At 36.8% G+C, this 19,996-nt stretch overlaps 2 protein-coding genes across 4 annotated transcripts in view; both read right to left on the reverse strand.

The window, feature by feature from the left end:
* syt11a (synaptotagmin XIa) overlaps window positions 1–11,167 on the reverse strand; it is a 36,699-nt gene extending 25,532 nt beyond the window's left edge. For both annotated transcript variants that reach the window (XM_067411629.1, XM_067411628.1), the window contains exon 1: window positions 10,924–11,167. In XM_067411629.1, coding sequence (XP_067267730.1) covers window positions 10,924–10,957 — 34 coding nt within the window. In that variant the 5' untranslated portion in view covers window positions 10,958–11,167. The remainder of the gene's footprint in view (window positions 1–10,923) is intronic.
* A 1,135-nt stretch (window positions 11,168–12,302) lies between these two features.
* The window catches only part of smad10a (SMAD family member 10a), a 28,837-nt gene continuing 21,143 nt past the window's right edge, over window positions 12,303–19,996 (reverse strand). For both annotated transcript variants that reach the window (XM_067411082.1, XM_067411081.1), the window contains exon 12: window positions 12,303–18,449. In XM_067411082.1, the coding sequence (XP_067267183.1) occupies window positions 18,238–18,449 (212 nt within the window). In that variant the 3' untranslated portion in view covers window positions 12,303–18,237. The remainder of the gene's footprint in view (window positions 18,450–19,996) is intronic.

Raw genomic sequence — 19,996 nt, forward strand, 5'->3', positions numbered from 1 at the left:
GTCTTTTTTCCACCAACCCCCAGCCTCAGTCGACCCCTCCCTTTTTCTGTCCACACAAAGGCTGTACCCCTCATCGCTTCAGCTAGACACTACCACCCCCAGAGGGATTCAGAGTCAGATGATGTCACTTTTGGCTGCATGTTTAAAAGCCAGCTGCTTCTGTTGCTTAGAAACTACCCCTCTGAGAGAAGAAGCACAGGGAAATATTCATTTCGCCAGCTGATACACTCTGGTAATTGCTTTATAAATGATAAATTAGTGTCACTATTCTAGCTGAAATCTGACATACTAGGTAATAAGTATCTAAATGACTTCTGAAATAACTATTAGCAGTGGATGCTCAAGCTAATACTATTACTGTTGTTCATATTTTAGTTATGGATTGAACAAACACCTAACCATAAGTATAACACCAAACCGTTTCTGCTACAGACATGAATGAGACCTCAAATCATGCAGATTTTTGAGAAGTGTGCTGTTACTTTTCACTAATAGTAATGTCGTCAAACTTATATTATTTGTCAGGTAGATGAAAAAATGTTTGCAAAAATAAAAGAGAGGCTCAAGCCATTATCCCTTGTAAAAAACTTAAAGGTTCCCTAGAACACTATTTCACAAGATGTAATATAAGTCTCTGGTGTCCCCAGAATGTGTCTGTGAAGTTTCAGCTCAAAATATGCCATAGATGTTTTATTATTCCATGTTTTAACTGTCTATTTTGGGGTGGGATTAAAAATGCTATGATTTGGTGTGTGTACACTTTTACACTGCATTCCAAATTATTATGCAAGAGACAAATCAGTAAGATTTCTGTACAATAAACATTCCGATTTTAGTTTTTCTAAGAAAATGTTTGTTCATTTATTTATCCATGTCTTTTTAGATAACTGGTATCAACCTCAGACAAAATAATTTGCCAGATCTATGGAAACCCTACTTAGAGGTTGTTCCACATTATTAAGCAAGTCACAGTTCTCATGCAACATGGGGAGGAAGAAAGATCTTTCTGAAGATGAAAAGCATGAAATGGTGTAGTGTTGTGCAAAAGGCATGAAAACAACTAATACTGTGTGAAACTAAATGGAGATTATCGAATTATCATAAGATTTGTGAGTGATTTATAGCACAGCAGAACTCGGTCAGATAAAGGCTTCAACTCAACTGATCTTTACAAACTGTTCATGATGCAGCATATCAGATCACGTAAGTATGCCCTATTGTGTGGATGTTTACATTTGATTCTGAATGAATTTGATAATGCTGCGTGGCTAAAGCTACACTGTTGGAGAGATTTATAAAGAATGCAGATGCATTTATGAATTATACAGACTACAAGCGAGTTAAAAATTAAAATAACAACATGGCTCTGATCTCCGTAAATAAAGTAAGAAACAATGGGAACTTTAACCACATTTATTAGTACATTAGCAACGTGCTAAAGAAACATTTAGAAAGACAATTTACAAATATCACTAAATATATCATGATATCATGTATCATGAACAGTTATTATCGATCCATCTGCCATTTTTGCTATTGTCATTGCTTGCATACTTCACAATACCTGCATAACTTCTGATGATTTCGGCTGTGCAGCTCCAGACGTTAATACTGGCTTGTCTAATGCTTAGAACATGGGCTGGTATATGCAAAAGCTGGGGGCGTACATATTTATGATCCCGACTATTACATCACAGTCGGTGTTATGTTGAGATTCGCCTGTTTTTCCGTGGTGTTTTTCACGCATGAGATTTACATATGAAGGAGGAAACAATGGTGTTTGAGACTCACAGTATGTCATTTCCAGTTCAACTATGCCAAGGTAAATTCAATTTTAAATTCTAGGGCACCTTTAATTGTACTTAATGGCTTTTGTACTTTTGTACTTCAAATCTTAAAAGTATATTTTTCAAAACTGTACTCGCACATAATATAATATTAATTAAATAAAAAGCCAATTAAGTGTACTTAAACAGAGTACACTTTCATTACTATGTTTCTTAAAACACTTTAGTACACTACTTTGTAATAATATCACTTTAACGGTTCCCTACAGTGCTCAAATTGAATTAATTCTTATAGGGGGTCCCGGATCCCCCCAGCCCACCCCGTAATTCGAGCACTGGTTTCCTATCAGTCAGTCACGTTTGACATAACATCAAATTATTGGGATCTCACTTGACAGCCCAATAAACTTCGAGTGGTAACAAAACAAGCCGATAGATATTGGTGAGTGAGATCTGCATTGCAAGCCACTCCCTAGGACATAAGCTTGCCAGCAACTCACTCATTCAGCTTTTTGCTTTGGAGCCAAACGATTGTTTCTGCTTCCACTATCTGCCTTCACTAGAAAAGAGAGTTGTCCTGTGTTGGATATAACGGAGAGTTGTTCTGTGTTTCACCATACAAGAGCAAACCTTGCACGGATAAGTGCAGTGATCACACCCCTGGGCGCTTCAACAGCTAAAAGAGCTATTTCCCCAAAAGAGCAAGCACGGGAGATGTTGCATCTTTTTAAGGATGGTATTCCACCTCTGTGTTTCTGGATGCGGTCATTTCCGGATTTCACTGCCTCACGTGTCTTGGCCAAAATCATGCTGAGGCAGTGTTCGTTTATGACTATCACAACGTTAAAATTCCTTTTCAATACCTTGAAAAAGGTTTAGTTCCCTCTGCTATTCCCCATTCTGTCACAAGCTGTGGAGTTTCCTAATGAGCCTGCAGGTCCTTCTCATGGGAGACCCAGCGTCTCATTTGGAGCTCCCGCGGATGACCAGATGTCTATCGCTGCATCAGAAGATGGACTTGAGTCCTCTGTGATTATAACTCGGCAGCGCTGCCCCCTTCGGGGAGAGAAGCGCAGGTCGAGTCAGACCCTGAGTTGATTGTCATGTTTTTTCGGGCCCGCCGCGAGCGTCAGGCTCGAGTGGAACCCTCCACCCTGCCCTGACTCTTGTGGTTGGACGACTTGTTTCTCGGAGTGGGGCGTGCTGCAGAGCATTGTCCAGCCCTGCTTCTTTTCTTCCCAAAATTGCATGAGGAGGTCATGAATTTGTGGAAGGCAACTTTCACTGCCAGAAGCCGCTTCGCTGCCTCCTCTGCCTTTAATACCCTCAATGGTGGGGCAGCCAAGGGATACGCAGACATTCTTCAGGTGGAGCTTGTAATTGCGGTCCATTTATTATTCAGCCAGATGATGTCCACCTTGGTGGTCCAGGAATGCCATTTCTGACTGAATCTGACTGAGATGATGGAAGCCAACAAAGTTCGCTTTCTCGACTCCCCCACCTCCCAGGCTGGCCTCTTCGGCAACACTGTCAAGGACTTTGCCCAGCAATTCTGCCTTCCCATCACCAAGGGCATCCCCCTGCGGCATCTACATCTGCTCCAGTGCGGGCTGAGCAGCAGGTACCATCCAGGCTGCACCGTTGAGCCACCTGCAGGAAAGTGACACAGCCAGTCTCAGCTGCTGCTAAACCCTCCAAGCGGTTGGCCAAACAACATCCCTGTGATGGGTGAACCAGAGACGGAGGTAGCTGATCTTGCCTAGGAGGTGGTGAGTGCACTGCTCCTTCCACCAGAGAAGGACCAGGTGGAGAATCTTCAGTTAAAGGGGGGTGTAATGCTATTTCATGCATTCTGACTTATTTACACTGTTAAAGAGTTGCATTCTCATGCTAAACATGGCCAAAGTTTCAAAACACAAGTTGGATGTATGACGGAGTATTTCTGTGCCAAATACACTACTTCCGGTTTCGGACCAGGTTTCGGAGAGTTTTTTCAAGTATGGCCTGTATGACGTCAAAAGAGCGGAATTCTTTGTATAAGCACTTCTCCTTTATATGCGGGCACACACACATCACCCAGAGCAAGAGCATGCCTACGCCTATCAACGTGTTTCGTTCGGGATACGGAAGCCGAGAGATTTTTCAACAATGGCTGTGTCCCAATTCAGGGGCTACACCCTTTGAAGGCTGCATACATCATCAAGGCAGTCTCATTTAAGAAAAATAAGTGTTAGATTGCAACGTAAGAATAAAATTACAGTATTTTACACCTCACAATGAATATCAGTCAATTTTATTACGGTTACTTTTCTTAAATATGACATCCTTGATTAAGTATTCAGCCTTCAAATGCGATCTCCGAAGTTGGCAATCGGCACGCAAGTGCATAAAATGTAAACACAGTGAACATTTTTGTTCCCTTTGTATTTAAAATGATGTCACAGCTAGCAGACGATCTCTACGCAAAAACTGCGAGCACTTGTGACTCTTTAGCTTTGCCCACGGCACTGACGGCAGGCACACCTCCAGGAGCTCTGCTTTTTTTGGAAAGACTCGGTTTAGCACATCTATCTTTTATAAATATGATAAAACTAAAGACTTTTCGGAGATATGAAGGATGCATTGTTATTCTAGATATACTCAAGATTAACACGAGATAGGCAAAAACTGTGTGATACAACGTGTTGCTACAAATGTGATGCTACACTTCCTCACTCTCATCCTCTTCTTTCGCCACAGTGCAGGAGTTTGCGGTTCAAGGATATAATGCCTCCTCACGCACCTCCAGCCACTCCCTTGCGAGAACCAGAGAGCCAGGTAAGTCACACCACACTCACTACCTCTACTTCGGGATGCTACATCTCCCAGTTTTGGCTCCTCTGCAGGTGAATCTGTGATTTCAGCACATCATGATGCAGTAGACGGTAGGTCTGTGGGAAAACACAACCAGGTCATCAGATTCCTAAGAGGTGTCAGGAGGCTAAACCCTCCTCGGCCATGGCTCATTCCCTCTTGGGACCTCTTTATGGTACGTATAGCCCTACAGAGAGCACCCTTTGAGCCACTGCAATCAGTCGAGCTTAAGATCCTGTCTTTCAAGACAGTCTCTCGTCTGTGCTCACCTCTATCAAGAGGGTGGGGCACCTGCAGGCATTTGAGGTCAGTGAATCATACCTGGAATTTGGGCCACTTGGAGTGTTACGTTCTCCTAGTTGTTGGCGCACGGCGCCTCTCTGGCAGACATCTGCAGAGCTGCGGGCTGGGCAATACCTAAAACCTTTGCAAAGTTCTACAATCTCCAGGTTGAGCCAGTTTCTTCCTGTGTGTTGGGTACAAACAGGTAATATGTGGGAAGACTGGCTCAGTGTTTCGCTTGCAGCATCATTCCCCTCTAGGAAGGGGATATGTGCACCTTCTCACTCTCTAGGTGAGTTCCCCACTTGGCGAACCCTGGATGGAGTTTTCTCCAAGCACCCTTCAGCAGTCAGTTGTGGCGGAGGCATCTGACACTAGGCCCAGTACTCGAGATGCATGCCCAGTCGGTCAGCCCCTGTATTGGGCTAGGTGCCCATATGTTGTGATTCCCTTTGGTAGTCCCATATGTGTATTCTTCGACAGTACAGTTTCCCTGTTGGCAAATTCGTGTCTTTCCCTGAGCACATTCCAACTCTGTCCCATCTCTGTGCCGGTAATGGTTCCATTCCTGTCTAGGTAGGACCTACCGCAGAGATCTTCCATATGTAGCACTGCCCAATGGGTCAGTCCATATGTGTATTTCCACATGTTACCTCCCTATGGGCAGGATGTGGCCTCTGTAGCGTCTCTTTCCATCTGGACTCGGCACTAGGGGTGCAACGGATCTTAGTTGATCCGTGATCTGTACGAACCAGGCCTCACAGTTCGGAATGCATGGGATTCGTTGATTAATTGCATTTAGCCATTATATAGTAAAAGTTTATTATTTGCTTGTGTTTGAAAGTCTGAACAATTTAAAACACTCACGTTCTATTTTGCGACTCCTCAAGCTTGAATGGATACATACACACAAAATAATCTCAAAATCTTTGTCTCGACAAGTATTTATGTATGCAGTTGGTTATAAAGTCTTAAATGAACCTAAACAGTTGAGATAACAATGGGGCTGGCTCCAGACGGGGGCCCCGGGCTTCTTCCGGGCAGGGTAACTCCTCTTCTTCTTTGATGTTCCATGGAGTATTTGAACCATTTCTAGTTTGGCCCCTCACCTGAGACCACTTTGCCATGGGAGGCCCTACCAGGAGCACCTGGCTCCAGACAACTCAGCCTTCAAGTTCATAGGGACACCCAAACCTCTCCACCACAATAAGGTGATGGTTCCTGGAGAGACAACCACTTAGTAAAACATTAATATAACTCTAAACATAATGCCCTGGCAACCACCCAGAACACCCTAGCAACTACATGATAAAAGAACTCAGAACACCTTATCAATGACATAACATAGTGATGGCAACATTTTCACAGGCAAACATCACTTTTTCAAAAAAAAAAAATGTAAAAGGTGTATTTTTTTTTTGTTGTTTATTTGTTTGTTTTTTGAATTAATTAGAATTTTAAATCAGACATTTTTTAAATGCTCCAGAATGTGCGGCACTTATCTCAACAGATATTAATGTACGTCAGCACAGATCATTTTTCAAAAAACCAATACATTATCTGCGCCAAACACATAACTCTGATTATGATACACTCTACAGTGTGTCAGAGTTGCACAAGTACACACAACAGTGTGTGCTGAATATGAATGTGTATGCGTGTGGGCCCACATGATTAATAAGCTGGACAAAACTGCCCACAAATGAGAAATTATCCTATTGTCTGTAGTCACTACTGAGCTGTACAGCAGGGTGGGATTCGTGATGAGCAGAAATTAAGAGAAAGCAGGATAGGAAAATGATGAGGTTAAGAAAAGAGGATGTGCTGGTCACGGAGTGGAGAGGTGTGAATAATGATGCTCAGCACTGCTAGATTCTCAGTTTTCACCCTTTCTTTTGTTTTCGCTCATGCGCCACCCACAGTTTTGCTCTCTGTTCAACAGGATCACAAAGAGGTTTAGTTAGCTGCCATGTCAAGATGGTTCCCTCTCTATATCTGCTGTCAGTGATAATCTGTCAGTACCAGCAGGGTGAAAATGAGTATCACCAGCAGTCGTGTTGTAGAGAGACACTGTGTGCTGGATTTCAGCAGGGACAGAGAAGACTTGTCACTCTGACACCAGTCACATGCATAAATCAACCCATTGTTCAATCACTGCAGCTTCACACACCCTCTACACACACAAGAGAGAAAGAGAGAACAAGACATATACACTTTGCAGATATGTGTGATCAAATATAGTCAAGGCTAGAACATCACTTCAAAGCCTCTTAGTCTTCAAAAAACAACTCTTGAATTGAATTATTAATGATTTTTACTTTGGAGTAAAAAGAGTTGGAACATGATCCATTTAATTGCTATATAACAGTACAAAATAAAATAAAATAAAAAATAAGGGCACATAAAAAATTCTGCAACACCATCTAAACTACTGAAACCTGTCTACAAAAATGTTAACCTAAAATGTGTTTATGTGATAATGTCAAAATTATTATTTATATATTTAATAATGTTATAATTATAAAACAATTTAATAATATATTTAATAATTTAATTCAAAGCAAAAATATTATCACAGAATCAACCTAAAGCCATTAGGATAGACCAAAAAAAACCCCAAAAAAACTATAGGTAACAATTGCAGGATGCCAGTGTAGGTTACAGTGTACATTAATGCATACTATATTACGCAGATAATCATTTCTGAATGTTACCACTAAATTAAATATTTTTTAATCAGACTTATTCAAATAACATGACGTCACTCTATCTACTTCTGCTGCCCATATTAATAATCCAAATTAGACTGTGAATCTCCAAAAAAAAAAAAAAAGCAAAAGAGAGATGCTACTGACGTTTGAGACTTGACCAGGTCACCTTCCTTCAAGCATATTCTTGATCCTATTTTGCCCATGAAAATTATGTCCTGAAAGGTCATTCGACTCTCTGCCTAATCAATGAAGGCAATGTTATTATCTGAGAGAACATTTGATTAATATTGATATAGCCTTATTCTGACAGAATTCAGTTTGAATTCAGAAACCAATTGTTTCAGCATTTTCAATAATTTACACCCTGTTAACCAGGTGTGATTTGTCTTTTCACACTGAAAGAAACAATGCTATATAAAGGCAATGCTATAAGCTAAGCTTTCTAATAAACAGTTATGTGGAATGGGATTTTGGATCAATGATATTCCAATGTGGGTGAAGCTACTCAGTGTAAATAGATGGCAAGCTACCAACAATATATCTGGTAGTTTGTGTCGTCAATATCTGTTATCACTTATCAATTTATCATGTCAGACCTGAATAAGACACAGTGATATACAAACTTGTTTGATGTCATATATCAGCAATCTCTATAAAGATACCAATCCTTGTGAAAAGTACACTTATACATACTTTTAAAAAGAGTACTCATTACGGAATTAATATACTTTTAAAGAATATAATTAAAGGTAAGTTAGGCAATTTCAGAGAGGCTAGCAATTGCAAGCTAGCTTTGAAAGCATAAGATCCCAACCTCCCTTCAGAGCGCTCTCCAGAGCCACGCCTTCTCCAAAACACATGAACGCGCACAGCAGAGTCTAATAAGTGGCACAAGAGACGGTGTTACATTGCCTCATGTCTAAAAGTACGTAATATTACAATAATAATGAACGTAAACAACTCACAGAGCTCGGACACGTATCATTACATTCGGACCGAATTCAATGATTAGACTACATTTTTGGTCCTGTGACTTCCACAGAAGATATATGTATGTTTTAATACTTAGAGCACTTTTATTATTGATTGCTATCAGGATGTAAAGAAAGTTTCAACCAGTAGCCTATAACAAAAGTGTTTTAGAAAATTGCCTACTCTACCTTTAAGTGTGAACTGAATGTAATGTTTTTGACACTTAATTGCATATTAATTGTGTCATGTACTATATTTGTAATTACACATTTCTAATGAAGTAATTTAATACATTTAAATTATATTAAATTTCAATATAATATTGAATTACAGAGTTAAAATTATAATCAAAGATTTTACATGTGCTTTAAGTATGTTAGTCAACACATCAAAATAAGCTTACTTCTTTAAAGCATGACAAAAGATTATTAAAACAATGATTTTTTTCCCTTTTATTTTATTGATATAGGCCTATATTATCTGCAAGAATATACTTTTAAGATTTAAAGTACATTACAAGTGTACAGTCAATACAATTTAGCACATTTCTTTTCCACAAAGGTAATCATCAGGATTTCCAAGCAATAAGATATTTTTTAGATGCTTTGTTTCTATTTCTGTGGCGTTGTATTGGATAGCCCCACCCACAGTCTAATCTGTCCAAAATCCCACTTCACAATCATGCATGAATACATCCAACATGTTCTGATTTGCTATTGCTCTGTCATATTATATAGAATTTTCTCTTTAAGAGTAGACAGACAAATCATTGGAAACTTGTAATACTGAAAGAGTATATTCCTATATGTATATTCCTGTATTTATATTCCTACATGGCTTCAGAAATCTTAAATCTCTGTTTATCTGGTTGGACTGGTCCTGATTATTTTCTTTTCGAGCACACATCTTGCTGCTGATTCTGTCTCCAAGCAACTCCCACGTGGTGGATTGTGATCCAAGATGCCTCAGACGTGTTCCTAAAATACTTGACCCAAACTACATCACACACACTCACCAGGAAACGCGTCAAAACTGTCCACCTCCCCCAAGCGTATGATATGATCCTCAGAAAACTGAATCTGACCCTTAACGATTTTAAAACCATTGAATGTAATTTTGAACTCAGATATTAGATTGGGATCATGTTTATTTTTCATTAATATTCTGAGCAGGAGCTATTTTCTGGGCAGTATGTTCATTGACTATTTTTATATTATACTTAGTAAGTTGAAAATTTTTAATATTCATTTTTGCTATTCAAACATTAGTCGTGTTTTTGACAGTTAGGAAGACTCACAACATATCTATTCGATCATGTTAAAATCATATATACTCATATCATATATACAGTTATGACAAATAAAATGTGGTCATAACTTCTTTGTGGCATATCAAAAATTTGATATTAATAATGGGTATCATGTAGGCTACTGGTATACTTAAAGCTTATGAAAATGTGTATTATTCAGTACTTATATACATACTTTTAAATAGTAATATATGATAATATCATGTGTTTATTATACATTCATAACAAGAATAGGCTAGTAGGCTAATGTTTAACTGTAATTTGACTGGGGTTACCACCATCCCTTCTGAAAACATGTAGGCCTAATCGCAATTATACAGATTATTAATAAAATATTGTTATAATACATGATGTATAGAGGTTTCGAGTAAAGTGTAACCCGTGTGCAAATTAGGAATAAAGCAGCAGAGCACAAACTGATCCAGCTGACGCCTCGCGCAGTGAACAGACATGACGTCATGCACGCAGTGTTATCAGGGATGCGAGAATTTTAGTTTATCTAAACGCGCCTTTCCTTAGATAACGAGGCTTAAATTTGTTTCTACTTTGAGACTGATTTAAATTAAATAAACCAGCATATAACACAGCATGTGTGACATAAACACTCTTCGTGAGTCTCAGGTGAATCATCTTCATGTGCGTATTTCCGGTCCTGCACTTTACACTTTACAGTCGACTGGTGAATATTAATATTTACAGTGTCTATTTTATTATAAGCTATTATTATTAAAAATAACCTGCCCTAACTGACTATAATATAATATAATATAAAGTGATAAAAACAGCGTATATTAGGCTACTGTAAATAAACATACTGCCCAGAAAACATTGCTTAGATATGTATTAAAAAAATAAATAAAACAAAAATCTAAAATCTGACTCCGAAATTAATTAAGAACCAAATAATATTTATGTCGAATCATTTAACCAAGTAATAGCATCGACGTTTCTATAGCGTATCTATTCACTAAAAGCTCATCATTACGTAAATATAGATAGATTCACTTACCATAGGTTGGTTTTAAATTAGTAATCTCGGCCATTTTGAAGTCCAATGGCTTGGTTGTGATCAGAAAACAAAAAATAAAAAGCAAAGGGAATTAATTTCTATTTTATTTCCATGAATTTCTTCAGGCCGATCCTCCAGCTGAATGGGTGGCCGAGCTGTAGGATGTTTTCTTCTGTGCCTGCGCGCTCCTCAAAGATGCGCTCGGTGACGCGCCCGCGCTCCCGCCTCCTCCTCCTCCGCTCCAGATGCGAGTGTGAGCGAGAGATGCAGCGCCGACTCAACTTTTATTTATATACAAGCCCTTCAGCGTCCCCTACAGTACATAATGGGGAAAAACAGACAACACTGTGAACCTGAAGTGTTGCACTGCCTATTTCTTTCTTACATTATAGCCTATTATTATAAAAGTTGCATCCCAAACGACACACTATACACTATGCACTTATACGAATCATTCCCTATTCTCTATATAGTGCACTATGTGCCATTCGCCATGTAGAAACTAGTAAATGTGTGTGCAAATGACCGATTTCGAGTGTAGGAGGAGGCGGGACTTCAGATTCTAGAGTGTATTTGATTGGACAGAAGATTTGATGAGCAGCTGAAGTGTGATGTGATGTCAGGAAAATCTGTGATTCATTTTAACGGAAGTGAGAGACTACAGCACACAATTATATTTAATTTTAAAAATAAATATGAATTATATAATATTTGTTTTTATATTAATAATTAAAATTAATTATTTTATTGTATAAAATAAAATATTACTTTGAAATGTATATAAACACTAACTTTTTCACAAATTAATGAATTTTCATGTCTTTTTCAGCTGTTTGTGATTACTAGATAAGTATTTTTAAAACTCATTTTATGGATTTTGCATAGAATTACATGACTCAAGATTCTATTAATTCAAGTCCCGTGAAGCACAATTTTAAAATCGTCTGATATTTCGGTAACACTTTATTTTGATGGTCCCTTTTGAACATTCAGTTGACTAACTTTGTAACTACATGTCAACTAACTCTCATTAGTCTATAAGTAGACTATCTGCTCAGTATCTGCTAACTCTTTATTGTGATGGTCCCTCAACAGACATTCTACTGACTATAAGTAACTATGCAACTACATGTCAACTTATGACCCTACCAGACACTCTACTAACACACTAATGATAGTTAGCAGACATGTAGGTGCAATGTTACTTACAGTCAACAGAATGTGTTAAATGGACCATCAAAATTAAGTGAAAACGATATTTCCAGATTTTCCATGACTTTATAACCCTGTATTTAAAATTATATAACTGCAGACTTTGTATAAGCATAATTTGACCACATGTCACAAAGAAATACAACTCAAAACATATCTGTATCAAAATGATTTTTTTTTTTACTTTGGTGTACAGTCAACATACAGGAGCAGAATGTCCTTTAACAATAGAATAATTATAATAACAACAAGAATTGAAATGACAATATCAATAAAATAGTCAATTCAAATATATTCACACTGGATAACATACTGATAAATACTTGTAAGAAATAGGTTTCATATATGGAATGCTGTTGATTTGACTTCCAGTTGGGTGATTGTCATGTTACTGACATACATGTTGGCTTTCATCATGTAGTAACCTTACACAATACAGTATGCCCATCAGTGGAAACACACAAATTCTAGAAGTTAAAGTGTTACAAGGGGCTAGGCCACATATTTTTGAGAAAGAAAAAAAAGCTGGACTTGAACAAAAATATTTTCTAAACCTCTGATACAATGAAAGAAAGTCTAAATTACAGTACAGAACACAGTAGCTAATGAAGGAGAAGTAAAGTGAAGTTACTCTTCAGTGAAAATAGTAACCGCACGTCTGTCACAATGACATCTGGGGTCGATTGTAACATATTTTCTGTTTTTAAGGCAAAATAAACCATACAATGACTGAGGACCATGTGATATTCAGTGTTGGGTGTAATGCAGTATTAAGTAATTAATTACTGTAATTTAATTACTTTACCCTTTAAAAAGTATTATATTTTTTATTACTTTTGATGTAATTCCATTAAATACACTATAAACTATAGAACAATTTTATATAAAACTATAGTGGATTTAAAATGTAAAATGTTTTTAATGTAACCTTCTCCCTTTATTTAAAAAGAATTAAAAAAGCAGTTTCATGCCTATCCTGGTCAAGGCTGATATGGGATTTAGAAAGTAATTAGTAAAAAGTAATTCATAATAAGTAACGCAATACTTTTTGGGAGAGAGTAATTAGTACAGTAATCCAATTACACCGTTAAAGATGTAATTAGTAGCTAGTAATTAATTACTTTTTTAGAGTAACTTACCCAACACTGGTGATATTTTTGGCAAACTCTTTAAACCAACAAAATGTTTCGAATCATACCTGTAATTCTAATCAATCTATGCACTGAAGTTGCTAATGACATTTAGATACCTGTCTAAGTCTATTATTATAAATGTTTCTATCTTTAAATACAACAAATATGTTATTATGTGTATCGGATGTGTAATGCGAGAGCTTAAATCTATTTCACCCAAAATGACCTCAAGATAGCATACCGGTTTAAAGATAACTCAACACTGATTGCGTACATTGCAAAGTGCCTTTGAAATTTGTATTAAAACTACAGCTTTACTGTAATCAGCCTTTAATTTGCAGTTTATGTATATGTAACACATATCCAATGAAATACAGCACAAAGGCACTCATCAAAACAATGAGTGTACCTGACATCTAAATTCAATGTTTTATAGCATCTGACGTTCAAGAAAAAGAAAGAAAACAAGGCATTATGCTTTACAATAAATTTCCCGAAAGGCTCATAATTCTTAACGTGACCTGAGCCGATGTGAACAACCCTGAAGATGAAGAATTTGCATCTTTTGCATCGCCCAATTTACAAACGTCATGTTTGAAACCCGGAAACACTCTATGACTGTAAGACGACTAAAACATCCCTGACGTATTTCATTGCTTAAAACTATTGGAATATTTCAGACCAATAGAAGGTTTGCTAAGTTTATAATCGACGTGAGAATAACTGGGAAGGGCTTTTTAGTCATTTCAAAATCTATGAACAAAGGAGCACAAAGGGAAAGGCACAAAGATTATCACTGTGGAAACTATACTGGGAACGCAGAATATCGTACAATCCTCTACTAAATATTTTCTTTTAAGTTGTGACTAACCACAGCTAACACTTGTCAAGCGCTAAAAATAGTTAGGATCTGATTAAAGTCAACATAAAATGGCATTCGCAACCCATTTACTTCTGTAACACAGCCAAATACTGTATTACTGTAAAAAGTGGGCGTTACTAAAGTCTTGTTAAAAAAATGCTCACCAAGGATGCATTTAGTCGATCAAAAATACAGTAAAAACTATAGAGCCCCTAAAGGGACATGGTGATGGTAAAAAAAGGAGCACTGAGGATAGCAATCTGCTGAAATGTCTGCTCCTCTGTTTTTAACTCACTTGCACTTTATTGCACCATGCAATGATATAATAAATTTAGAATTTTTCTAGACTTCAGTCTTTTTTTGGATTTAGTGTGCGGCCAGACACTTTTTTTCTGTTTTGCTCAAGTTTATCTTTTTTGGTTCTATGCACCTGAAGGAAAAAATAATTTTTCAAATGAGAGCGCAACAACTTTCTTTGATGGTAAAAAGAAAGAACGATTTATATTTTAAATGCTTTGGCATTCTCTCGCAAAACTTTTGGGTTTCCCAGAGAAACTCTGCATTCATTTGCAAAACTTTTGTGATGGAAAAATATGTTGGAGGAAAAACTACACCGTAAAAAATGATTGCGATTTTAACGGTAAAAGACTGTAAAAATGCAACGGTGAAAAACAGTAAATTGGTTTACAGAAAGTTTACATACTATATACAGTGAAAAACTGTAATAGAGCTAACCGTATATTTAATGTAATTTTACAGTAAAATAAAGCTAAATTTACAGCTTTTGGAAGTGAAAAATGACAAGTCATTGTATAATTTACAGTGAAAAACGGTAAATTGGCATTCCCACAATTCCTTGCGTGACACTTCACATTTGATGTATTTTCGCTGAAATTAGTTGTTTTAAATTGTTGTTAAATTAATGTTTATTGCATTTTTAAAATGTCATGTGTATTACCATGATGGTGTTTAGTGTTTGTGTGAATGGCACTGTGTGCACCTTCTATATATTAGTATTGTCCTTCTCAGCTTTCGGAAAAAGATGCTTGTGATGAATTTTGATTCATTCTGTGACTTTCATCACCACTGTGTTTGGTGGTTGTCAGTGTATTACAAAGGTACAAAATAGATATTAGTACTTCAATAGGTTGGTAAATTAACATTATATCAATTAATGAAATGCGTTTTTTTTTTTTTTACCGTAAATTTAAGTTAAATCTGTAAAACCTAAAATGTTGCTACCATATTTTTTACGGTAAATAACAACCACAGCTGCCAGGTTTTTAAGCATAAATTTAACAGCATTTTTTTTACAGTGTGTAAAATAAACAGTTATGAACCGTAATTATTACAGTATAAACCTTTAAATTATACGGTTTTGAACTGTAAAATAGACAGTAAACTAAGTGCTGTCGCTGTCCTGTAAAACCTAAAATGTTGCTACCGTATTTTTACAGTAAAGTTCCACAGCTGCCATTTTTTTTACTGTAAATTTTACAGGGATTTTTTTTACAGTGTATACTTCAGTGCTTTTGTGAGTGAACAAAGTTTCTCAGAGAAACAATATTTTCATGAAAAAAGTGCAAAAGATCTACAAGCAAATTCAAAAGCATTGAAATATAATTTTTTTTCCCCATCTTACTTTTTTTCCCCTTTTTTTTTACATCACCAGGTCCCCATTGGGACTCTGTAAAAAACAGAACATTTGTGAAATATTGTAATTTAAAATATCAACACATATTTTCAGGATACTACGATGAACAGAAGGAAAGTTCAGGAAAAAGTAAACAGGATGAATGTTGATTTCATGTTGACTTTAACATACTATAATGACGTTCCACTTTTATTATTAGATTTACATTTGTATTGGATGTTCATACTAAATAAACCAATACAAAGGGTCTTTCAATAAATGCATAATTTCCTGTAAGTGTACAGTAAAATATAGACATTTCAATTTGGGAAGGCAGCAAAACAATAATGTTTAATGTTCAAAGTTTGAAGTTTAGATGTTCTACCCGTTTGCAAAAGGTTATAGTAGTATGGGGCTGACTGACTGAATTTTGCTCACAATCCAGACAAAAGTTGTTGGGCGAGATAAATGATAAAGCTGAGTAACTGGTGTTGGCAAAAACCCGTTGTTTGAAATCGGTCAGTCGGTGCATCAAGGCTCTACATTCGGTTCAAGACACGCCCTGTTTTGATTTGGTTAAAGTATGAGGTGAGCATGACGTCCGGAAAGTAGAAGATTCCAGACACATTTTGGCATAAAGAAAAATCCACTGGGTTCATGCTTGATTATCATGAGGTATTCTGGCTTTGGTGAGTTACACCACATGGCAAATGATTTGGTTACAAACACCGAACTGCGTCACAATACTAATACCACCATTTTAAAGCTGAACAATTCAGGCTTGTTTTTTTTTTTCTTCTTCTTCTTTTTTTTTTTGGTATGAAAATAAAGGAGCTGGAAGGCTATTGCAAGTCTAACTAATAAGATGCCTGGATAGTAAGCCGCGTAATAGCTGAGTTGAGGTCCACATGTAGAGGAACACAGCACAAGCACAGAGATGATGAGCATTTTGTTTTGACAGTTTGTCCTGTTATCTGTCTGGTACAGTTTGTCTCTCAGAGGCAGGTTTGCATCTACATCAGCTGGTCCTTTCGAACGGTTCCTGAAGTGACCAGCGCCAACATAGCGATTTGCTCTGAGGCATTTAGTGCTACCAAACCCGTGGATCTCAAGATATTCTGAGTTTTTATGGTTGGAGGTTGAACAGTCTCTTCCTCACTTGTATCGTGTTGTGTGTATGTGTGTGATACCAGAGTCTAATAGAGCACAACACAATGGTTCCGCAAGTAAAAACACCATTCATTTTCTCCACAAAGATTCGAGTCAATCTCGCTACACTCTCAAGCTAGTAAATACTTGAACATATGAACAAATATTTTGCAATAAACTTCAAATATATAGTATGCAAGCTGATTTAAATTCACAATGCATATTTTTTGTAGCTATTTGGTTTGGTTCAAGGCTCAGAACTCTTGGAGCAAGTGAATGGCAAAAATACTTTCGGAACCAAGGCCATTGCAAAAACGGCAGTTTTTCACGCTTTATTTTATGTTGAGACCCTGACCCATAAATTAATTTCTTGCAAAGACAGATTGTAAGCATTTTATACCAGCATTGCAAAACTATTAGGCTCTAATATTCTTAGTATAACTGCATGATGTGCAAAGCTAGAAAGGCATATGAACAATAAAGCTATTTCCCTGAACTTAATCTGCAATCAACCCTGTGTAAACTTGCATTCATTAGTAGACCTGTAGCGCTAAGGTATATACATCTAATTTGAATGGATGAATCTCACGAATCCCATCAAGAACACGTCCAGATCATATTTCACCATAAAATCAATAGAAAGAAATAGAAACAGATATTTTGTTTAAAGTGAAACCTATTTTAGATTTCTTCATTACGACATTATTTTCATAATAATCAAGCATATCCCTTCTAATTATCATTAAAAATATATATATAAAACAAATCATGATATATAATATATGATTTTATATATATTTATTTATTTGTATTATTTAAATTAAGTATTGTACATTGTAGTTACATTGTAACAAGTTACATTGTCATATTTGTTGGACTGCATTTAATTTACACTGATTTTAATAAAACAAAATCACTGTATTACAGTTTTGTTTTTTTAAATAAAAATATGCAGTACTCTCATCAGAATCATCATTGCATAAACTTAAAAATAATACATTTGGAAACATTTCAATAATGTTAATTTGTGGGGAAATTAATTAAAAACAATGTCACAATAAAAAAAATATTGGAGTGAAATATGACCTAGACATGTTTTTGTGAGATTCACCCAAAAAGAAATGCAACACTATAGAACAATAAAATGCGCTGAAATACCTTTCAAAAACATGAATTTTAGAGTAGTGAATTTCTGTGGTGTTTTCATTGGGATTCTAATGACTGATAAAAGCGCAAACCACACTGTAGCTTGTAATGTGGTTCGCACGCTTACTGTAGTGAGTCCAGTATCTGTGTTGTGAGTGTTTTCTGTGTATTGTTCCCTCTCAGTTAGCTGGTCCAGGGTCTGCAAGTGGCATAGTGTGCAGCACCTCATCTAGCAGCTGCAGTGCCCGGTGCAAATGCACCTCCACCCAGCAGGGGGTGTGCTTGATGCTCTGCCGGGGGTAATCAGGCCCCCAGCCCTTCACGAAGCTCAGGCGCAGGATGCACAGCCTCCGGAGGTCATCCACACCAATCCCTGCTGCTGCTGAGAGGCCTGGAAAAAAAACATTCTTAAATTCACCAACCACTCAGTTTTTGAATTTGCACCGATTCTACAAAAACTTTTTCTATAAAGGAATTAGGTAATCTGATAATACCTCAATAAAATTGCTTGACAAAAGTACTTTTTTATCCTATGACTTATTTCCTGTTGAAACAGTAAGTTAGATGCATTTAGAAATGGTCTTATTATTGGTAGATAGTATGGTCCACATTACAGCCTTGATGTCATTGAATTTCTTCTCTAGTTAAAGGGTTAGTTTACCCAAAAATGAAAATTATCCAATGATTTACTCACCCTCAAGCCATCCTAGGTGTATATGACTTTCTTATTTCAGATGAATACAATCTGAGATATATGAAAAAATGTCCTGGCTCTCCCAAGCTTTATAATGGCAGTAAATAGAGGATGAGATTTTGAAGCCCAAAACAATGTAACCATCCATCATAAAAGATAACCACACAGCTCCGGTGTGTTAATAAAGGCCTTCTGAAGCAAAGCGATGCGTTTGTGTAAGAAAAATATCCATATTTAAAACTTTAAAAGCTAAAATAATTTGCTTCCGACAGACATATAGCGTAACTTCTGACCCGACACAAGACGTATTGACGAATGCGGAAGCGCAGAGGAGAGAGCAAAACAAAACATTAGAAGTCTAAAACGAGAATTTTTAAAGAGAAATGTCAGAGGATTTCGATAAAAGAGAAGAGGAGCTTGAGTTTGTTGCCCAGCCCTATTTGTTAGAACAGCAATTCACTACCATTATAAAGCTTGGGAGAGCCAGGACTTTATTTAATAACTCAGATTGTATTCACCTGAAAGAAGAAAGTCATAATTATACACCTAGGATGGCTTAAGGGTGAGTAAATCATGGAGTAATTTTCATTTTGGGTGAACTATCACTTTAAAGATTAGCAGACATGCTGTTAATTCATTAAGTGGTAAGCTTTTTCCTCACAAAAGCAGTTTATTAAGTGTTCTGAAGCCTCTCCTCCATTGACATCCATAAAAAAAAAAAACGGCCTCTGGTCTGTTTGCCTGTGTACCGCTGCGTTACGTTGTTGTTGTTTTTTTGTTTGTTTGGGTTTTTGTTCTAACCTGGGAGGCTTGGCTTAAAGCGGCTTTGTTTATTACATGGCTCGCAGAAATGCTTGATTCTGACTGGTCAGTCACAACATTCTGAGGTCAGTTATTGCCCGATAATGACCATGATCAAAAGCAATGCTGTGTAATGGCGGTCATCCGGTTATCTGAGGCGGGAGCTTCTTTCATGTCTCTCGTATCACATGCTCTCGAGCGCTCTCTCACTTCATTCAAATGCAGCTGCGCCTCAGTTATCAACTGTATTTTCTGTAAAATATACCCGGAGGATTTCAGTATTAATAGTAGGCCTACTATTATTGTATAATAAAGAGATAAGATTTTGAGTTTCTTCTCAAATCAATATTTCATATCCCAGTCATTATTCTTGTGTTGAAGAGCTGTGTAATAAGTAATACTACTGTATATTATCCCTTAAAATCCATCTAGTTTGAACTTGT

This window comes from Chanodichthys erythropterus, chromosome 15 (assembly GCF_024489055.1).
Source record: "Chanodichthys erythropterus isolate Z2021 chromosome 15, ASM2448905v1, whole genome shotgun sequence".
Classification (NCBI taxonomy): domain Eukaryota; kingdom Metazoa; phylum Chordata; class Actinopteri; order Cypriniformes; family Xenocyprididae; genus Chanodichthys; species Chanodichthys erythropterus.